Source organism: Bufo bufo, chromosome 5 (assembly GCF_905171765.1).
Source record: "Bufo bufo chromosome 5, aBufBuf1.1, whole genome shotgun sequence".
Classification (NCBI taxonomy): domain Eukaryota; kingdom Metazoa; phylum Chordata; class Amphibia; order Anura; family Bufonidae; genus Bufo; species Bufo bufo.
The window spans coordinates 226775171-226798652 of NC_053393.1; the positions used below are offsets into that span (position 1 = coordinate 226775171).

Here is a 23482-nt window from a genome sequence, read left to right on the forward strand (position 1 = left end):
AAAGTGCAAAGTGCAAGGTGGAAAAAACAACAGGTGGGAATATACAATACTGACCGCTGGCTGATGTGACCTCCAATGACTCCCCGATGCGCGTTTTGCCCGATGGCTTCTTCCAGGGGGCGTGACGCATCGTGCCATCGGGCGAAACACGCGTCGGGGCACTATAGATAAACTGAAGTCACATATCTAAACCTTGCCCTAACAGACCTGAGCAAAAAGAAGGGAAAAAATAAATTGAAGGTAATCATTCCTGTAGGTACAGATTTACATATCCTAGCTCCTGACTGGAAGGTCATGTTAACCTTTTCCCGACATGTGACGGGTTGGGTCTTTAACCACCTCAGCCCCCAGTGCTTAAACACCCTGAAAGACCAGGCCACTTTTTACACTTCTGACCTACACTACTTTCACCGTTTATTGCTCGGTCATGCAACTTACCACCCAAATGAATTTTACCTCCTTTTCTTCTCACTAATAGAGCTTTCATTTGGTGGTATTTCATTGCTGCTGACATTTTTACTTTTTTTGTTATTAATCGAAATTTAACGATTTTTTTGCAAAAAAATGACATTTTTCACTTTCAGTTGTAAAATTTTGCAAAAAAAACGAGATCCATATAGAAATTTTGCTCTAAATTTATTGTTCTATATGTCTTTGATAAAAAAAAAATGTTTGGGTAAAAAAAAAATGGTTTGGGTAAAAGTTATAGCGTTTACAAACTATGGTACAAAAATGTGAATTTCCGCTTTTTGAAGCAGCTCTGACTTTCTGAGCACCTGTCATGTTTCCTGAGGTTCTACAATGGCCAGACAGTACAAACACCCCACAAATGACCCCATTTCGGAAAGTACACACCCTAAGGTATTCGCTGATGGGCATAGTGAGTTCATAGAACTTTTTATTTTTTGTCACAAGTTAGCGGAAAATGATTTTTTCTTTTTTTTTTCTTTTCTTACAAAGTCTCATATTCCACTAACTTGTGACAAAAAATAAAAACTTCTATGAACTCACTATGCCCATCACAAAATACCTTGGGGTCTCTTCTTTCCAAAATGGGGTCACTTGTGGGGTAGTTATACTGCCCTGGCATTCCAGGGGCCCTAATGTGTGGTAAGTAGGTAAATGACCTGTGAAATCCTAAGGCTGGGTTCAGACCTGAGCGTATTTGATATGCGCGTTTAACGCGCGTTTTTGTCGCGCGTTTTTATGCACGTTTTTTGCAATAGTAAACGCGCGTTTGACGCGCGTTTGTGTGATTGACTGCAGTGTCCTATGGCCACAAACGCGCGTCAAAACGCCCCAAAGAAGCTCAAGAACTTGTTTGAGCGTAGGGCGTTTTTCAGCGCGTTCAAACGCGCTGTAAAACGCTCAAGTGAGAGCCAGGGCCATAGGGAAGCATTGGTTTTCATGTGTTGAGCGTTTTACAGCGCGTTTGAACGCGCTGTAAAACGCTCAAGTGTGAACCCAGCCTAAAGGTGCTCTTTGGAATATGGGCCCCTTTGCCCACCTAGGCTGCAAAAAAGTGTCACACATGTGGTATCGCCGTATTCAGGAGAAGTTGGGGAATGTGTTTTGGGGTGTCATTTTACATATACCCTTGCTGGGTGAGAGAAATATCTTGGCAAAAGACAACTTTTCCCATTTTTTTATACAAAGTTGGCATTTGACCAAGATATTTCTCTCACCCAGCATGGGTATATGTAAAATGACACCCCAAAACACATTCCCCAACTTCTCCTGAGTACGGCGATACCAGATGTGTGACACTTTTTTGCAGCCTAGATGCGCAAAGGTGCCCAAATTCCTTTTAGGAGGGCATTTTTAGACATTTGGATACCAGACTTCTTCTCACGCTTTGGGGCCCCTAGAATGCCAGGGCAGTATAAATACCCCACATGTGACCCCATTTTGGAAAGAAGACACCCCAAGGTATTCAATGAGGGGCATGGCGAGTTCATAGAAATTTTTTTTTTTTGGCACAAGTTAGCGGAAATTGATATTTTTAATTTTTTTCTCACAAAGTCTCTCGTTCTGCTAACTTGGGACAAAAATTTCAATCTTTCATGGACTCAATATGCCCCTCACGGAATACCTGGGGGTGTCTTCTTTCCGAAATGGGGTCACATGTGGGGTATTTATACTGCCCTGGCATTCTAGGGGCCCTAAAGCGTGAGAAGAAGTCTGGAATATAAATGTCTAAAAAATTTTACGCATTTGGATTCCGTGAGGGGTATGGTGAGTTCATGTGAGATTTTATTTTTTGACACAAGTTAGTGGAATATGAGACTTTGTAAGAAAAAAAATATATAATTCCGCTAACTTGGGCCAAAAAAATGTCTGAATGGAGCCTTACAGAGGGTGATCAATGACAGGGGGGGTGATCAATGACAGGGGGGTGATCAGGGAGTCTATATGGGGTGATAACCACAGTCATTGATCACGCCCGTGTAAGGCTTCATTCAGACGTCCGTATGCGTTTTGCGGATCCGATCCATCTATCAGTGCATCCGTAAAAATCATGCGGACATCTGAATGGAGCTTTACAGGGGGGTAATCAATGACAGGGGGGTGATCAGGGAGTCTATATGGGGTAATCACCACAGTCATTGATCACGTCCCTGTAAGGCTTCATTCAGACGTCCGGATGCGTTTTGCGGATCCGATCCATCTATCAGTGGATCCGTAAAAATCATGCGGACGTCTGAATGGAGCTTTACAGGGGGGTAATCAATGACAGAGGGGTAATCAATGACAGGGGGGTGATCAGGGAGTCTATATGGGGGGATCACCACAGTCATTGATCACGCCCCTGTAAGGCTTCATTCAGACGTCCGGATGCGTTTTGCGGATCCGATCCATCTATCAGTGCATCCGTAAAAATCATGCGGACATCTGAATGGAGCTTTACAGGGGGGTAATCAATGACAGGGGGGTGATCACCACAGTCATTGATCATGCCCCTGTAAGGCTTCATTCAGACGTCCAAATGCGTTTTGCGGATCCGATCCATCTATCAGTGCATCCGTAAAAATCATGCGGACATCTGAATGGAGCTTTACAGGGGGGTGATCAATGACGGGGGAAATCAATGACAGGGGGGTGATCACCACAGTCATTGATCATGCCCCTGTAAGGCTTCATTCAGACGTCCAAATGCGTTTTGCGGATCCGATCCATCTATCAGTGCATCCGTAAAAATCATGCGGACATCTGAATGGAGCTTTACAGGGGGGTGATCAATGACAGGGGGGTGATCACCACAGTCATTGATCATGCCCCTGTAAGGCTTCATTCAGACGTCCAAATGCGTTTTGCGGATCCGATCCATCTATCAGTGCATCCGTAAAAATCATGCGGACATCTGAATGGAGCTTTACAGGGGGGTGATCAGGGAGTCTATATGGGGTGATCACCACAGTCATTGATCATGCCCCTGTAAGGCTTCATTCAGACGTCCGGATGCGTTTTGCGGATCCGATCCATCTATCAGTGGATCCGTAAAAATCATGCGGACGTCTGAATGGAGCTTTACAGGGGGTTGATCAATGACAGGGGGGTAATCAATGACAGGGGGGTGATCAGGGAGTCTATATGGGGTGATCAGGGGCTAATAAGGGGTTAATAAGTGACGGGGGGGGGGTGTAGTGTAGTGTAGTGGTGCTTGGTGCTACTTTACTGAGCTACCTGTGTCCTCTGGTGGTCGATCCAAACAAAGGGGACCACCAGAGGACCAGGTAGCAGGTATATTAGACGCTGTTATCAAAACAGCATCTAATATACCTGTTAGGGGTTAAAAAAAACACATCTCCAGCCTGCCAGCGAACGATCGCCGCTGGCAGGCTGGAGATCAACTCTCTTACCTTCCGTTCCTGTGTGCGCGCGTTCACAGGAAATCTCGCGTCTCGCGAGATGACGCATATATGCGTGACTGTGCGCAGCGCTGCCACCTCCGGAACGCGATCCTGCGTTAGGCGGTCCGGAGGTGGTTAAAGATGGCGCTATTTCACACAGCTGGGGTTAATGTCTGCGAATAGCGAATATACAGACCGCAGACATATATAGTATCTTATAAATATATATATAGTATGCACACTGCATCAAATTGGTCTGCATGGCTGTCGTCCCAGAAGGAAGCCTCTTCTAAAGATGATGCACAAGAAAACCTACAAACAGTTTGCTGAAGACAAGGAGACTAAGGACATGGATTACTGAAACTATGTCCTGTGGTCTGATGAGACCAAGATAAACTTATTTGGCTCAGATAATGTCAAGCGTGTGTGGCAACAACCAGGTGAGGAGTACAAAGACAAGTGTGTCTTGCCTACAGTCAAGCATGGTGGTGGGAATGCCATTGTTTGGAGATGCATGAGTGCTGCCGGTTGTGGGGAGCTACAGTTCATTGAGGAAACCATGAATGCCAACATGTATTGTGACATATTGAAGCAGAGCATGATCCCCTCCCTTCGAAAACTGGGTTGCAGGGCAGTATTCCAACATGATAACGACCCCAAACACACCTCCAAGACGACCACTGCCTTGCTAAAGAAACTGAGGGTAAAGGTGCTGGACTGGCCAAGCATATCTCAAGACCTAAACCCTATTGAGCATCTGTGGGGCATCCTCAAACAGATGGTGGACGAGCGCAAGGTCTCTAACATCCACAAGGTCTGTGATGTCGTCATGGAGGAGGATTCCAGTGGCAACCTGTGAAGCTCTAGTGAACTCCATGCCCAGCGGAGTTAAGGCAGTGCTGGAAAATAATGGTGGCCACACAAAATATTGACACTTTTTGCACATTTTGCCCATTTTCACTTAGGGGGTGTACTCACTTTTGTTGCCAGCGGTTCAGACATTAATGGCTGTGTGTTGTTATTTTGAGGGCACACCAAATTTACACTGTTATACAAGCTGTACACTGACTACTTTACATTGTATTAAAGTGTCACATCTTTAGTGTTGTCACATGAAAAGATATAATAAAATATTTTCAAAAATGTGAGGGGTGTAATCGTTTTTGAGAGATACTGTTACCCCTCAGATGCTGTGGTCAAATGTGACCACAGCATCTGAGAAAGCAAAACAGTACTTTCGGGCCTGGAACGGATCCCCAATTGCCGCAGCTGAAGGCATCTGTGTTGGTCCCATTTTGGAAAGTCACAAAGGCATAGCAGCATTCCTCAAACTAACTACCCTTATACAGGATTTATTTTTTATTTTATGCACTTATATAGCGCCGATATATTCCGCAGCACTTTACAGACATTAGAATCACATTGTCCCCAGTGGAGCTCACAATCTAAGTTCCCTATTCCTAGGTCTTTGGAGTGACATGATCTATATACAAGTTACTACCTCATCTAACATGCAAACAGAGGTTTTTATCAGATATATTCATACCCCAATCAACCCTTTTAAACACTTATTAAATTGAAATTCACAGCAGAAATTCTGCTGAATGTCCAAAATATGCCTAGTGTCAAACCTCCTGAAGGAATATTACACACCATGAGACAGCAATTTGAACCAGGTTTGCTTAAAACCGAACTCCACATAAGGCAAGAAAATTAAAGTGTTACTATATCTTAATCAGCAATGCAAAATCCAATCCCATTTCATACTCACTCCAAAAAACAGTAAAGGTATTTGTTTGACAGGATTTAAACCAAGAGAGGTATCATACAGAGTAGATTCAGAGAATCATAGGAGCCTGCTCTCCCTGAATTCAATTGAGGCCTGTTGGCACAAGGAAAGGTATCATACAGAGTAGGTTCCCAACTAAAATAAAGTCACTATGCCATGTTGGATGGGCACAATGTATTTTAATCAAAATATATTTAGGTACCTCATATTTATTTTATATAATAAATATAGCATTCACTATTACCGCAGCATAGAAAGGATTAATGCAAAGCATCGGTGTATTCACCAATACTGGCGTATACAGCAGGGGCTTGGCTGTCAGGAAAAGTCGGACCCTACTGCTGATTGAGTTGGCACAACTCCTGCACCTGCGTGATCAGTGCGCTGTACTGTACGGCGGCTGTGGGGAAGTCACTTCCCAATGCGTTGTAAATGCACGCCGGATGTTGGAAAGGGGTCAAAGGGAGTCATTTATACTGCATTCTGCCTGCAGCTATTGCTGCAGGAAAAGTGTGTGGCCACATAATGCTTTCACAGGCTGTGACACTTAAATACCAGAAGAACAGAAACAATTGCAAGATTAATTAAAGGCATTGTCTCACTTCAGTAAGAGGCATTTATCATGTAGAGAAAGTTAATACAAGTCACTTACTAATGTATTGTTATTATCCATATTGCTTCCTTTGCTGGCTGGACTCATTTTTCCATCACATTATACATTTCCTGTTTCCATGGTTACAGACCACCCTACAATCCATCAGTGGTGGTCGTGCTTGCACACTATAGGGAAAAGCACTAGCCTATATGCGCTCCCATGGTCCCGGCCACCAGAGAGGCTTATGCTTTTTCCTATAGTGTGCAAGCACGACCACCACTGATGGATTGCCAGGTGGTCATAACCATGGAAACAAGCAGTGTATAGTGTGATAGAAAAATGAATCCAGCCAGCAAAGGAAGCAATATGGACAATCACAATACATTAGTAAGTGGCTTGTATTAATTTTCTCTACATAATAAATGCCACTTACTGAAGTGAGACAACCCCTTTAAACTATGAATTGTACATTTGCCTTTTATGAGCAGATATGTCAACCCAAAAGACACCAGGGGTATCAATAAATCCACTGTTGAGAATGAATACTATTAAAATCGCCAAGCCTCCAGAAATATTATTAAATCCATTGTATCATCAGTTGCAAGAAAAAGCACAATAGAACATAAAAAGAAAGGTTAATAACCTCTGTCTATATACCTTATTATTGCATATTGATATCATAGATGGGTCCCCAATCTGCATCTCTTTCTATGAGCCATAACCAAGAGCCACCATGCAACAGACCTGGCCCAACCAGGCATTACATGGTTAGCCATTCTTCTGCATGGCTACCATGTGATGCTACCTTGCTGCAGTGGAAATATATGGCTAAATGCAGCTTTACAGGTTAAATAAATCAAGCCATAGTGATCAGAGGATCTCCTAGATGTCTTCTATTTAAAATGGGGTTGTGTTTCTGTCTCATAAAAGAATGAACCTCACAGTTCTGGGCCTCTATAAACTGCAGCTTCATGTATATTAAAAAAGGAGCTGTGTACAATGCTAAAGTTAGAAACTTCAAAATGAATATCTCCTAGTGTATGAAATTAAACACAAAAGTAACGTAAATGAGAAAAATATGTAACATTTCTGTGTTACCAGATTTCCCAGAAAATTATATGTTGCAAGGCAACATATTTTTCAAAAACATAAAACATCTTTTTAGCAAAAGGACTTTGTTTAATACAGAATTTTGAATGATTAAAGGACAAACTCTGAACAAGACTTGAAATCTGAATGGATGACCTCAATCTGTTCTTATTTACCACAACCTCAGGAGTATAAGCAAATAACACAAAGTGGTTTGAGGTTTTCCGAAAACAACAAAAATCAAACCGAAAATCCAATACCATTTTGAATTTAAACAAAAGTCTTTTAGCCAGGGGGTAAATACTAAATGAAAAAGTAAATGATATGTCAAGGAATTTAGTAAGTAAGGGTTACAACCAATAAATTCAAGAAAATTGACTTATCATTCCAACTGTTTGGCTAATATGTTTTAAGCACACAATATGATATGCTGTGTTTTATTGTGGACACTAACATTCCTACAATCTATAATGAATGCCAGATAACCCCATATTTGCCAGAGAGGTCAGCAGAATATTGCTGCAGAGTGTAATGCTGCTTCCAGAGGCACTGAGGGGATTAGGAAACGCTTCCGGGTCAAGACTCTAGAATTTATTACAATTGTCAACTTCAGGACTCAACAGTTGAAAATAGATTTTTGAGCATATGTATCGAATTTGCAACTGTAGATCGTAATAAAGTGTTTGTCTAAGATCAGCCTGTGTTCTGGGCAGGTTTTTATCCCTGTCCGCATATGAAATACACTCTAGCACTCTTGGCAGCGATAAGAACCAGCATGGCTGCCAAGCAGGGCACTGTAACACATGCCACACAAGTGGAGTCTATCAGGTGGAGGATACTGTTAGTGATGCATCATCCCTGAAAAGTACAGAGATGGAATAATCAGCAGTGAAATATCACAGCTGGTCATGATTTCTGCCTTGGCCAAACACCTGCAAACTCTAAAAGGATATCAAAACAAAACTCCACCCAATGGCACAGAGCCATCCCTTAACAACCAGTCGTTGACTCTACATCACCATAAAAATTAATTTAACATTTCTACAGAAACAGTATTCTTCCTGTCCCAAAAGGCCCTTCCATTTCCTTTCACAGTTCTTTCGGCTAAGACAAATATGCCACAGAAAACAAACAGAAAATAAAGAACTTAAATATTTGATGACTGGAAAAAATATATTTTGGCCCCAACTGTTTATTTGTGGAAGCCTGTGAAGTTAGTAGGTTTTATTAACCTCTAGACTATCTAATGGTGCTTAGGTTCCTCCATCTTTAACGTAGCCTGAAAAGGTAGGCTGCCACATCTGGTAAAACTGTACGGAACACATTGAGAGAACTGAAAGCACAAGTCAAACCCAAGGTCACTGCAAGATGTTTGTTCCATTTACTTATGTGATTATATGACAAGGACCAGGCTGTGAATAGCTAAATAAATACCTTCTGCTCTAGGGCTCCCTGTACCTTTTTTGGGGCCAATAAAATAAGAAAGAATAAAGCTAGACAGTATATACAAGATATAATGCAATACAAATACTAAAATCATACAAAAATATATTTCAAATACAGTAGGATTCCTACTGCTGGCTTAGTACTTAACATAGTACTGATACGAGTTCTAAATCGATCACCAAAATTTGGACCATTTGTCAATTATTCAGAATATCTTTCACATCATCCATCTCTATATTAATTAGTAAATGTGGCAAAAAAAGCACATGGAGCCATGCAAGGGTACTGCTGTAGGAGTTGTACAGTGGGAAATATCTTCTTGAACATCTCTTCCTGATCAGCACCTGTTAGCAACCACTTGGGAACCCTCATTATGTGCCAGGGGTGAGAGAAGCAGCTTCATTTGGAAAGGCTGTAGTCTACTGAGCAACCCTTCTGTAGACCACTACTTATTCACAAAAACATTAGAATCATAAAGGCAAAGAGATAACAGGAAACGGCAAGAAGCGGCTGCCAGGCAGCTTATCTCTTGTGATAACAAAGAATCAGGTATGTAGAAATCAAGCATGTCTCATCTGTTTTCCCCTGAAATCACAGTATGTATGGGCCTCTTTAATTATAAATGGAGGTATACTTAAACAAAAGTGCAAAAGTAATAGACACAATACTGTGTCTAGTCAAGAATCAAAGTAAACAGCAACCAGAGCCACCAAACAATTCACAGTAGATTTCAGAGCGGAGAGGTAAATATTAAGGTAGAGCATAAAGTTTAGACAAGTAAAAGCAGATTATATAACTTAGACAGGCAACCAGTATGTCAGGATCTACAGGTAGATGACAAGTCCTGAGTAGATTGTGTATAACAATCTATGTTCAGGGTATGTGACCAGGCCTAGAGGGAAAGTGAGGTGCGGCATGATCATCCATAGAGAAGCAGCAGCCCTCACATACACAGGAACACTACAAGTCTGGTGCAGCGCTGTGCACACCATAAGAAGGTGTTTGTTCACTTAAGATCAGTATATGCTAGGGCTGTCTCTCATCACAAGCTTAGTGCCCTCTTGTCTTCTGCCAGTCTTACATGCAGATGTTGCACTCAGGACTCAGCTGCTGTGTTGTTTGCCTATGCTACTCCACCATACTCTGGAGTAACAGCGGGTCCGCGATACATGAGCACCGGCTGTGTGCACCCCGCATTGCGGATGCGGACCCATTGACTTGAATGGGTCTGCAATCCAGAAGGTCCGGTGCGGAACAGAGGCAAGGAACTTCACGGAAGCACTACAGAGTGCTTCAGCGGGATTTCTCTCCGTGCCTCTGCACCACAAAATAATAGAACATGTTCTATTTTCTTGCGGTGTGTATGGATCACGGACCCATTGAAGTTGAATCAGTCTTTGATGCACGGAATGGCTGACCAACGGCCGTGTGCATGAGGCCTTAGTAGGAACAGAGCTATTTGTACAGGATGCTCCTTGGTCTCCACCCAGATGAGTCCTGCCAGACAGACAACATACTTACTCTGGTGAGCCATGACAGCAACTTCTCTCCCTTCACCTAATGGCCTGATTAACCTCTATACAGACATTTAAAATGCAACTCAACATTACAAATGATAGCAGATCCTCACAAGGGGATTAGAAATTTAGGGTGTATTCACACTGCATTTGCAGTGTCCATTTAGTAAATCTGCAAGGAAAGCTCCCAGTGCTGCGTCTGGCAAAAATCTAGATCCTCAAATGGCAGTTCAGTTATACTTTACACAAGGGATATCCTTTATCCTTGTATACAAAGCTATTGTATGTCAGGGAAAAGTTTTTTGTAACCAGGATGCATTGAAGACTTTTTTAGACATTTTTAGAAAAGTGAGGTTTCAGCACTGGCTTCGGAAAGCTGGGTGTGCTTTTGGATGAAGATGCCACCTTTTACTGTGGACACAATTTCAGAAAATATACATGTAGATCCCCGGTGTCAGCTATGAGATTGGCGCATCTGATTTTTTTTATAGAAAGCATGGGTAACTTAGGTTTTGGGTTGAGCTTTCCTGGACAAGAGAATGTCTGGATGGAAAACTGAGATTTGTTTGGTTGATCTAGTCATCACTTCCATAAAGGCACTGGATCAAATTTTTGCTCCCCCTGATCCAAAGTTACAGAACTTGGTAAGTTCTCACTCCTTTCGAAGATTATACAACTGGCTTAAAGTGTAACTGTCGCTTTAAGTGTCTACTGATAATAAGCTGTAGTGTGTGCACATGAGAAATATCACTGTTTCTGACTATTATATGACTTTTGTTCCAGCTTTATTCCTCTGCAGGCTCCATCTTTAATTGTCAGTTTTCCCTGAACTCAGCTCCAGGAGGAGTGGAGACTAGCTCTTATCATGTGTCCCATACATAGTACACATAGAAAAGAGCAGATCATGTTTGCCTATTTCTCTCTAGCACGCCCTCAGAAACAATAGCATGGAGGGCATTATACACAAAGCATAGAATTGTATTACTAGCATAGTATTAGCATAGTATGACTATGAATCCAACACTGAGATGAGATATTTATTACATCTTTGTGTGTCTCTTTGATTCTGTCTCTCTCCAGAAGCTTCCTGTCCCATCACCATGTATTACTATCAGCAGCAAATGTAATCCGATCCCTCAGTGACCTGCTAACCTGTCTCAGAAAATTGAGAATAAATTATTGGTGCAAGACTCAGGGGGAGCAAAAAAAGGAGTTTGATAAGTGGAGAAAGAGGCATGTTTCTCTCCTAAGATACTGTATATTACAAAGCAAAACTGAAACAACAGTTAGGCCTTGTTCACACGTCAGTTTATTTGATCAGTTATTTCCATCAGTTATTGTGAGCCAAAACCAGATGGGGATCAAAAACACAGAAGAGTTGTAGATCTTTTCATTATACCTTATCTCTGTGTAGCCTCCACTCCTGGATTTGGCTCTCAATAACTGATAGAAATGACTGATCAAATAACTGGTGTGAACTCAGCCTTACTCTTTAAAAGAGTGAAATGCTATATAACAAAATAAGTGATCTCAGACTGACCTGGGGTTCAGAAAATACTTGCTTTATACTGTTGATCGGCCCATATGGGATGCCACTTCCTTCAAAGAGCTCAAGCCACTCAGCGGTTGTTTTTTCTGAGAACCTAGGAACAAACAAAAGATTGTGGCTTAAATTCACTTTAAAAAAAAAAAAGTCTAGAGGATGTAAAACACCACCACACTGATTTATTCCCAGGCAGCCAGTATTGTAACAGAAAATGTTCAGCGGAAATGCAAAAGCTCAAAGCCCCTAGGCAAAGAACATGGTTAAAGAGCCTTGTAATTCTATCTGATTGTCTTAATATGAGATCCAAACCAAAATTATCAGCAATTTCATATATGGTCAGAGGATTTCCTCAAGGCCTTTTGTACTGTAATGATCATCACATTTGTAAGACAATAGCATTAACATTCTATGGGAAAAAATAAAATATGGAACACTTGAGTTTTGATCTAAAAAATCTGATATGAAAGCAGCCTTGACTTTTTCCTGCCTATCATATGTGAAACATATGTCGGAACTAACAACCGCAACTGTTAGATAGCTAAACAAAGTTCACATTTATTAGCAACATAATTTTAAAATATGGATTAGCGGGGTCACAGGGCCATGGGCCACAATACATATCCTGGATATAGGCAAAATTCTTGCAGCCTGCTGAAAGCTCCAATCACAGCACATTCATTTAAAAAAATTGTCTGTTAAATGTTACAGTTTCAGTAAGTAATAAGATCCCTGCATACAAACCGGCAGCTGATGTGACCTTTTGATAAGTAAAGCAGGAAACAAAGTTGTATGATTAGGGTTTATGTGCCGGGGTGCTAAGCCAAAACTTGTCATATAATCCTCTTATGTTTTTTTTCTGTTCTTTTTTCACTAGTACAGGCTTTTAAGTGTGAAGGAAAAAGTATATTTTGGTGAAAGATTTTCTGCTCAGAAAAAGATTTGTTACACAATTTTTTTTTTATCATAAAAGTACATTTACTCCTTTTTAAGCTTAATACAAGCTTAGATCCAATACTAGAAGATAATTTGTGGCGAAGTAATAAAAACAATTGCCTTTAAAGAGGACCTTTCATAGGTCCAGACATTATGAAATAAGTACTGTAGGGGGTTTTGTAGGGCATAATTCATGGATGTAATATAGCTTACTATTGTGTCTGTCCGGCCCTTCATTCCCCAGCTGTAGCCCCGTTCACTTTGCCCGCCTGATATGCTAATGAATAGCATCGGTACAGGGAGGAGGAGACTGCCCTGTTTCTCAATGGGCGTCTCCTTCTCCCTGGCTGTAGCACAGTGGAGAGCGTCACAGCCAGGGAGGAAAAGAAACCTCACCTTCTCCCTGGCTGTGACGCTCTCCGCTGCAATTAGACCGTGCTACAGCCAGGGAGCAGGAGACGCCCATTGAGAAACAGGGCAGTCTCCTCCTCCCTGTACCGATGCTATTCATTAGCATATCAGGCGGGCAAAGTGAACGGGGCCACAGCAGGGGAATGGAGCGCCGGACAGACACACTAGTAAGCGATATTACATCTATCAATTATGCCCTACACAACCCCCTACTTATTTCATAATGTCTGGACCAATGAAAGGTCCTCTTTTAATAACCCTTATTGTCAGTTTTCAAGAGATGTTCCTGCCTTTTGATACTAGAGTATTATCTTGGGTTGAAGTCTGTTGTTAGAGAACCTTTATTCTGTCAACAAAGTCAATGTAGAGCTCAATGGTCCAAGTTCACCATTACTGGCAGTAGGTGGTCACACATATGTGCCACATTTCCCAACTGTGGAATACTGAAGCATGTTCTATTCTATGTAGGACAGGGTTTTTCCCTCTAATTAATTGGTCTATTATTCATTTAAATGGAAATAGAAATCTGTCACCAAAATTTACCCTATTAAACTAGTAGTAGTATTCAATGTCTGTTTGAGTTCTGACTCATCCTCTTTTCCAGTTCACCTTCCTATCCTCCTTCCCTTGGTTCTACTTTCTCTCTTCTACTTTCTTAGAGTTACTCTACCCTGTTGGATGACCAGCACCTGGGTCGGAATATGTTTGTATTTGCATGTAATAAAAAAATATTATACAGTAGTTTCTGAGTTATTCAATAAAATGCATTTGTATAACGCAGCTTGTTATTTGTTCTTTTCTTTATTTCCCTGTCGACCTGAGGGGGACACGTGCTCACATCCATCCTTCAACTGTTACCAGCCTTATCTTCTGTTCGAAGCTGTGACAGTTACAGGGAGAGAACTACAGCAGAAAGAACACCCCCCCCCCCCCTTCTTTCCCGGAAAAAGGGCATGCTCCTGTGCTGCTAGCTTTATATAAATCTCACAGAGCAATTAGAACAATACATGGGCAACTCTGTATTCATTCAAGGGCTGGTTGTAGCTTTGTGTTGAGTTAGTCATGGGTTTCATTTTACACATCCATCATGGGATAACACCGTTAACAGTGCTGTACACCCCATTGACAGTTGATGTTAATCACTGGCCTCAGCAGTTCTGTGCCATATATTGCTATGGACTACGATTGGCTGCAGCGGTTACATAAGGCATATGGGCAAGGTGGAATCATGCTGCAGAAGCCTAGCCCTGTCAATCAAACAGGAGAGGGAGGCGATGTTAAGTCGAAGGGGCCACAGCTATGGTGCAATGAACAGCTCAGGCCCTCCCTCGGTGCACTTTACAACTGATTAGGATATTGAATAAAAGCATTTTTTCACAAGAAGGTATGCTTATAATATAGGAAGTGAGTCCTACCAGGGATTGTGCTCCAGTGTAAAACTGATTGTATCGACGTCAGACTCCCTTTAAGTAAGTTGCACAACCTCTGTAACTATATTTTGTAGAAATAAACATAAGCATATGTATGAAAGATACAATTCAATATATTGCTTCTGTGCCCTACATTATCCACACCTTTATATTCAGAAACAAGATGTGGGTTAGGTTTTATGGGAGGAGGGGGTTCATCAGGGAGTACAATTTATAAGTTAAAAATAACACTGCTTTAAAATTACTTTCTGCAACCAATTAGGCGCTGGTCTATTATGTAAGTGCCTCCCTTTAATAAAATGGAGAACAAATGGTGCCTATCACATAGGAATAGACTCTCACGTTGTCACAGGAATCCACTGTCCAGAGTGTTTCTCTGCAGAATAAAGTCGTGGCAAGCAGGCCGGTGTGTAGACTTTAATAGTGATTGCAGTATTAAAGTAAGGTTATATTAAAAAATAAAGCTACTATAAAGAATACTAATCTTTTCTATATAATGACAAAGTTACGAGGGAATAGACTGAAATGCACCACAATCGGAACTTTTTCAGTCAGAATGTCAATGAGTCTAGTCTATGTAAATATTATGCTCTCATGGTACGCTTAATGAATTTTCAAGGCTAGCACATAGATCATTTCTGGGGCTACACAAGTGGTTTCCTTGATGCTCTGTGAAACAATTGCAAATCAGTATCAAACGTGCCTTCAGACTGTACAACATCCCCCAGAAATCACTGGGGTGTATTTAAGGCTTTTGTGTTTTCGTATCCTTCAGTCTCATCCCCTCAAGAACTATAAATGGCTTCATTTCTTTTTATGGAAAACAAAATATATGTCATGATGATTTTTTTTTTACACTAGTGTCGTAACTAATGTCTGTTTTATGCAGTGGGAGACAAGATTAAATACCTTCAAGCTCAATCAGTCAGGGACAGAACATCTTTGCATTCCATGATTACCAAAGGACACATTAATCATGCTCCCCTGAAACAAAAACTCTCAACCTAAATTTAAAGTCAATGGTTTCTACAGTTTGTAAAGACATTATCATATGCACGTTTGTACAGAAAAACACTATTATTTACTTTTCAGAGGTAATTACATTTTTATTGGGTGAAAAATTATGACATAATTTCAGGTAAGTTGGCTACATATACCGTACCTATCAAGTTAGTATATATTGGTGGGATATTTTTCAGTACTGTCATAATGCAGTGATAAAGGGGGAAGAGGATAAAAATTTCAAAAACTGAGTGTTAATCGAAGAACGTTTTGGATGGGAGTCCAAAAAATCTCAGAGTAACCGCAGGGTGCCAAAGGGAGGAGAAACTATCACCAAGATTTGAGAGGTGGGAGGATGCCAGTAGTGACTGTATGTGCAGAACAAACTACACATGTGGCTATAGAAAGAAAAGAAAAAAGCAAATCACAGCCACCAAGATGGCGCCAAGCCCCTAGTTTCCGCTATAATAGGTGATCAGGATAGGGATGGAGAGTAAGAGTAAAAATACTAAAGAAATCGCCGTTTTAACCAATTAGGTATGTAATGTGGAGTAAAAGGAAATGATCGAATAAAAAGCTATTTTTTTTAAATAAAAACAAAACGTAAAGAATTAAGGGTACTTTCACACTTGCGGCAGGACGGATCTGTCCTTCCGCTATTTCGCCGTGCCGCCGGACCGCCGCTCCGTCCCCATTGACTATAATGGGGACGGGGGCGGAGCTCCGGCGCAGCACGGTAGTGCACGGCGAAAGGCCACCGGACTAAAAGTCCTGCATGTCCGACTTTTTAGTCCAGCGGCCTCTCACCGCGAACTGCCGTACTGCGCCGGAGCTCCGCCCCTGTCCCCATTATAGTCGATGGGGACGGAGCGGCGGTCCGTCGGCACGGCGAAATAGCGGAAGGACGGATCCGACAGGGTGAACAGCCTGTCGGATCCGTCCTGCCGCGAGTGTGAAAGTACCCTAACTCACTTTACTGAGAAGGTGGTCTGTGGAATAAGCTCAAAACAACCATAGACCCCCCCCCCCCCCCCCCCTCGGATCGCTTGTAGTGTCTTAGGAAAACACGTCAGTCCCACAAATGGCACTTCTGGTAGTTTCCTTTATTGGTATCACAGATAGGCTCAACGCGTTTTGGGGGTGTTACCACATACCCCATTCTTCAGGAGCAAAAAAATAAAATTAAGCGCAAGGTAAAGTTTATATGGATCTCATGACAGTATCATAAATGCGCCTCTTCTCAATAGGGGCAAAATCAAGGGGACTGAAGAGGGGTATCACTGATGTACCACTAATATGATAATGTATATGTGAAAACTAAATATAATGTAGTAATAAGAAGTAATATTCATGCTTAAACAAGGTACTGAATCAATACATAATAAAAAAATAAATCAGAAATCGTAAGCAATAAATATATAATACAGTAAGATAATAATTAATATATAAATAAATTAGATAATCAAATGGAGGTTGCTTCACTGTAATTCAAAATCATCAAATAGGATGGAAAAAAAATGAAATAAAATTACCCCTCACATAGGTTTTAAAACATAATTCCACAGATAGATATAAAATAAATATGAAATAAATAGATTTAAAAAAAATGCACTGTCCATAAAATCCATATCCCCTCTAAAGTATAAACTATATTTACCTTCATCCGTTAACCTCTTTGGAACTATATATAGATACATAAAAATGTATTGGTCGTATATAGTGAACTAAATTATAAAATAGTCCATTTAATTAAAATCATATTAGTAGTTAGGATGAAATAAAATATTGGATACTGGATCATATAATAAAATATTAGATATTAAAACATGGTTATTAGTACATTAGCTTATTTGATAATTAGATAAATGGTGATGTATTTAAATTGTTTGACAGTTGGATGAATGGTGATATGCTGGGATAGATAATATTATATTCAATAACTGAACCTATTGAGAAATATCATTAGGGCAGGCTAATAATTTGTATATTCTAAAGATTCATTTAGCCCAAACACCCCCGAAACGCGTTGAGCCTATCTGTGATACCAATAAAGGAAACTACCGTGTTTTCCTAAGACACTACAAGAGATCCAGGCAGGGGGGGGGGGGGGGGGGGGGATTTGAGTCTATAGGTGTTTTGAGCTTATCCCACAGACCACCTCCTCAGTAAAGTATGCAGTCTCGGAAGGCATACGGTCATGTGCATGAGCCCTTACTCTCCATACCTATCCTGATCACCTATTATAGCAGAAACTAGGGGCCTGGCGCCGTCGTGGTGGCTGTGATTTGCTTTTCTCTTTTCATTCTATAATACAGTGATAACATACAAGATATAAAATTACATAGATTGTGCCAATTCAGCCAAAATGGTGCAATTCTTACAATTTGCTTCAACTCACTCCACATAGTAGACACACTTCACCTACATGGTGGACCTGAAAAATTATTCATGTCTTTATTAAATTTGATATGTTCCTTCACAAGCCCCTAGACAGTTTTGGTAGGTTAGGCACAAAAGTTGTGTCAGATATATAATACATTTGCTGCATTGCATGTACTCATATTATATAAAACAGAAAAGTCTAAAGCACTATATTTCTGGTATAAGTTATTTGATAGCATTGTCAGTGATTTACTTTCATCTGAGTCGACACAGATGTAGTAGGTATAGCTGTAACAATGCTGTGACCCCCACCCCAATTAAGTCTCCAGGGACCCCACCAGTACTGAAAGTACACCTGCAAATAGTGTACTGGGAAACAACACTGGTGCTTCAGAACATTTCATAAAACTTAATACAGAACAAAAGTGAAAGGTGGTTAAACAAAATGTTTACAGCACTATGTACTTCATTTCTTCATTTCTGTTTAAAATGGGTATGGCTGAAACCCCTAAACTCAATAATTAGGAGTTTTATCCACAGCCCACATGACACTGGAAAGAATTTATTTTCTTCTTTCTAAACAGGTACCTTAACCTGTTGAGGACACATGACGTACCGGTACGTCATGATGTCCCGATACTTAAGGACACATGACAAACCGGTACGTCATGCGTATTTCTGATCACCGCCGTGCGGCAGGCGGTGGTCAGAACTGGGTGCCTGCTGAAATCAATCAGCAGGCACCCTGGGACAATGCCGAGGGGGGTCCTGTGACCCCCCCGTATCAGAGATGGCTGCAAACCGCAGGTCAATTCAGACCTGCGGTTTGCAGCGCTGTCAGAAGTTTCGGATCCCTGCGGTCACGGACCGTGGGAATCATAAACATCAAAATTACCGGGCGGTGCTGGGGAGGGCGGCCCATCGGGCGCGCGATCATCCAGCCCGCCCCTCTCATTTCTAGGATGGCCGAGCGGTTAGCAAGCAGAGTGTCAGCACATTGCTGACACTCTGCTTGAAACGGCTGACATCTGTTCTGTGATGTCAGCCGTTTAACCCCTTCCATGCCGTGGTATGGAAGAGGTTAACAGGGAGGGAGCTCCCTCCACCTCCCATCGGGGGCTGCTGTGCCGTTTCAGCCCCCGATTCTTAATGGGATCACATAGGGAGAGGGCACCCCTCCCTCACCATCACCCGCTGCTCTGTTGTGGCAGCGAGTAATCGAGTAATGGTTACAATGGCAACCGGACGCCTTCACAGGATTCCGGCTGTCTATGGTGCTGATCAGACTTCTGCTAAAGTCTGATCAGACTAAGTAAAGTGAAAATATAGTACTATATAGTGTACTGTACTGTATTATCCAGACATCAAACCCACTGGATCTTCAAGAACCAGGTGGGTCTGGGTCAAAAAAAGTGAAAAAAAAGTTAAAAAACACATATTAGGTATCACCGCGTCCGTAATAACCTGCTCTATAAAAATATTACATGACCTAACCTCCCTCAGGTGAATACCGTAAAATAAAAAGTGTAAAAAAAAAAGCCATTTTTGGTCATCTTACATCACAAAAAGTGTAATAGCAAGCGATCAAAAAGTCATACACACCCAAAAATAGTGCCAATCAAACCGTCATCTCACCCTGCAAAAATACCCTACCCAATAAAATCGCCCAAAAACTGAAAAAACTATAGCTCTCGGACTATGGAGACACTCAAACAAGATTTTTTTTGTTTCAAAAATGAATTCTTGTGTAAAACTTACATAACTAAAAAAAAAGTAGACATATTAGGTATCGCCGCGTCTGTAATAACCTGCTCTATAAAAATATCACATGACCTAACCACTCAGGTGAATACCGTAATAAAATAAAAATAAAAACGGTGTAAAAAAAGCCATTTTTTGTCACCTTACATCACAAAAAGTGTAATAGCAAGCGATCAAAAAGTCATACGCACCCTAAAATAGTGCCAATCAAACCGTCATCTCATCCCGCAAAAATCATATCCTACCAAAGATAATCGCCCAAAAACTGAAAAAACTATGGCTCTCGGACTATGGAGACACTAAAACAAGATTTTTTTTGTTTCAAAAATGAAATAATTGTGTAAAACTTACTTAAATAAATAAAAAAGTTGACATATTAGGTATCGCTGCGTCCGTAATAACCTAATCTATAAAAATACCACATGATCTAACCTGTCAGATGAATGTTGTAAATAATTTTTTTTTTTTATAATGTTGCCAAAACAGCTATTTCTTGTTACCTTGCCTCACAAAAAGTGTAATATAGAGCAAACAAAAATCATATGTACTCTAAAATAGTAGCAACAAAACTGCCACCCTATCTCGTAGTTTCCAAAATGGGCTCACTTTTTGGGAGTTTCTACTATAGGGGTGCATTAGGGGGGCTTCAAATGGGACATGGTGTCAAAAAAACAGTTCAGCAAAATTTGCCTTCCAAAAACCGTATGGCATTCCTTTCCTTCTGCGCCCTGCCATTTGCCTGTACAGCAGTTTACGACCACATATGGGGTGTTTCTGTAAACTACAGAATCAGGGCCATAAATATTGAGTTTTGTTTGGCTGTTAACCCTTGCTATGTAACTGGAAAAAAAATATTAAAATGGTAAATCTGCCCAAAAAGTGAAATTTTGAAATGTTATCTCTATTTTCCATTAATTCTTGTGGAACACCTAAAGGGTTAACACAGTTTGTAAAATCAGTTTTGTATAACTCGAGGGGTGTAGTTTCTAAAATGGGGTCACTTTTTTGGAGTTTCTACTCTAGGGGTGCATCAGATGGGCTTCAAATTGGACATGGTGTCAAAAAACCAGTCCAGCAAAATCTGCCTTCTAAAAACGGTATGGCATTCCTTTCCTTCTGTGCAATGCCGTGTGCCCGTACAGCAGTTTACGACCACATATGGGGTGTTTCTACAGACTACAGAATCAGGGCCATAAATATTGAGTTTTGTTTGGCTGTTAACCCTTGTTTTGTAACTGGAAAAAATGTATTCAAATGGAAAATCTGCCAAAAAAAGTGAAATTTTGAAATTTTATCTCTATTTTCCATTAATTCTTGTGGAACACTTAAAGGGTTAACAAAGTTTGTAAAATCTGTTTTGAATACCTTGAGGGGTGTAGTTTCTAAAATAGGGTCATTTTTGGGTGGTTTCTATTAAGTAAGCCTCACAAAGTGACTTCAGACCTGAACTGGTCCTGAAAAAGTGTGTTTTAGAAATTTTCGGTGAAATATTAAGATTTGCTTCTAAATTTCTAAGCCTTGTAACTTCCCCAAAAAATAAAATGGCATTCCCAAAATGATCCAAACATAAAGTAGACATATGGGGAATGTAAATTAATAACTATTTTGGAGGTATTACTATGTATTATAGAAGTAAAGAAATTGAAACTTGGAAATTTGCTAATTTTTCCAAATTTATGGTAAATTTGGTATTTTTTTATAAATAAAAATGATTTTTTTTTTTACCCCATTTTACCACCCCAGCAGTGACAAGTGCACCAATGGCATGTGACCACTCAAGCTCTCTTTGCTCTGTTCTTATACTTCATCCCAGACAGTCAGTTTTAACTGGTCAATCCCCTTTCAAATTTATTCACTGTTTATTTCTAGGAGACTGCAAGAAAGAACAACTGTTGATCTCACCTTTCACCAGTGCTTTTATAGAGTTAGCAGAAAAAAAGATTCAAGTCCATCAAGTTAACCCTTTACAGCGACAGTATAAAGAGCAATTGATCCAAAGGAAAGCAAAAAAAAAAAATCAATGAACCGCATGGACCAAATGGCCATAGTAGAAAGAATTGTTCCAACCTAAAATGAGCACCAGACAGCTCAATATTACCAGTAACCCTACATAATATCTACAACAATACAGTTCTAGCTCATTATTCCCAGGAACCCTGCACAGTATTCACTATACCACAGTGATTTCTGTCAACAGAAATTGTGCTATAAGTAATAAAAGTCCATCTCTAAATAAGTTATCAACCAAAACTGATGGAGCTAAGTTCTCTAAGAACACAAGGAAAATCATTAGGCCGAGGAGGTTTAGGCTACTTTCACACTTGCATTCGGGGTTCCGCTTGTGAGTTCCGTTTGAAGGCTCTCACAAGCGGCCTCGAACGCATCCGTACAGCCCCAATGCATTCTGAGTGGATGCGGATCCGCTCAGAATGCCTCAGTCTGGCACAGTTTGACCTCCGTTCCACTCAGCAGGCGGACACCTGAACGCAGCTTGCAGCGTTCGGGTGTCCGCCTGGCCGTGCGGAGCCAAATGGATCCGTCCAGACTTACAATGTAAGTCAATGGTGACGGATCCGTTTGAAGTTGACACAATATGGTGCAATTTTCAAACGGATCCGTCCCCTATTGACTTTCAATGCAAAGTCTGGAAGGATCCGTCTGACTTTCACACTTAGATTTTTTTGTGAAATATAATGCAGTTCTGAATGGATACCATCGTTTTCATTATAGGAGCGGATCCGTCTGTGCAGACACGAGACGGATCCGCTTAAAACACAAGTGTGAAAGTAGCCTAACCCACGTACTGTAACTGTTTACTTTTTTGGGAGTATTCTCCACTAAGCCAGGACAAGTCATTAGTTATGATGTATTGATGTTATTAGCCAACATATGCCCAGCATTCTTATTTGTGCATGTGTTAAAGGGCAAGGTCAGCAGATTTGTACCTACGAAACTGGCTGACCTGTTGCATGTGTGCTTGGCAGCTGAAGGCATCTGTGTTGGTCCCCAGTTCATATGTGCCCACGTTGCTCAGAAAAATTAGGTTTTAATATATGCAATTGAGCCTCTAAGGAATGGGGGAGTTACACCTAGAGGCTCAGCTCTCTGCAACTGCCAAGCCCTCTCCACTTTGATTGAACGGCCAGGCAGAGAAAATGTCACCACGCCTGTCAAAGTGCAGAGGGTGGGGCAGTTACAGAGAGAGCAGAGCCTTTAGGTATATTACAACACCACAGATGCTCCATTCTGAGACTGTTTTCTCATGACAGATTGTACTTTATGTTAGTTGTGAATTTGAGTGTGTTAGCTGTATTTATTAAAAAATCCAAAATTTACAAAAAAAATTGAAAAATCTCTGATGTAAAGATCAATGGTGATACTTCATAAAATATTTATTAACATTCCCTATATGTCTACTTTATGTTGGCAGCATTTTGTAAATGTCATTTTATTTTTTAAGGATGAATTTTAGAAGCAAGGACCAATTCAGATTTGAAGTCACTTTGAAAAGCTTACATAATAGAAACCACCCATAAATGAGCCCATTATAGAAGCTAAACCACTCAAGTTAGGCCTCATGCACACGACAGTATTTTTTCATGGTCCGCAAAACGGGGTTCCGTTGGTCCGTGATCCGTGACCGTTTTTTCGTCCGTGGGTCTTCCTTGATTTTTGGAGGATCCACGGACATGAAAAAAAAGTCGTTTTGGTGTCTGTCTGGCCGTACGGA

The 23482-nt window shown here is 40.9% G+C and overlaps 1 protein-coding gene across 2 annotated transcripts in view; it reads right to left on the minus strand.

The window, feature by feature from the left end:
- SUGCT (succinyl-CoA:glutarate-CoA transferase) overlaps positions 1–23482 on the minus strand; it is a 1029682-nt gene that overhangs the window by 518588 nt on the left and 487612 nt on the right. For both annotated transcript variants that reach the window (XM_040432683.1, XM_040432681.1), the window contains exon 12: positions 11828–11930. In XM_040432683.1, the coding sequence (XP_040288617.1) occupies positions 11828–11930 (103 nt within the window). The remainder of the gene's footprint in view (positions 1–11827; positions 11931–23482) is intronic.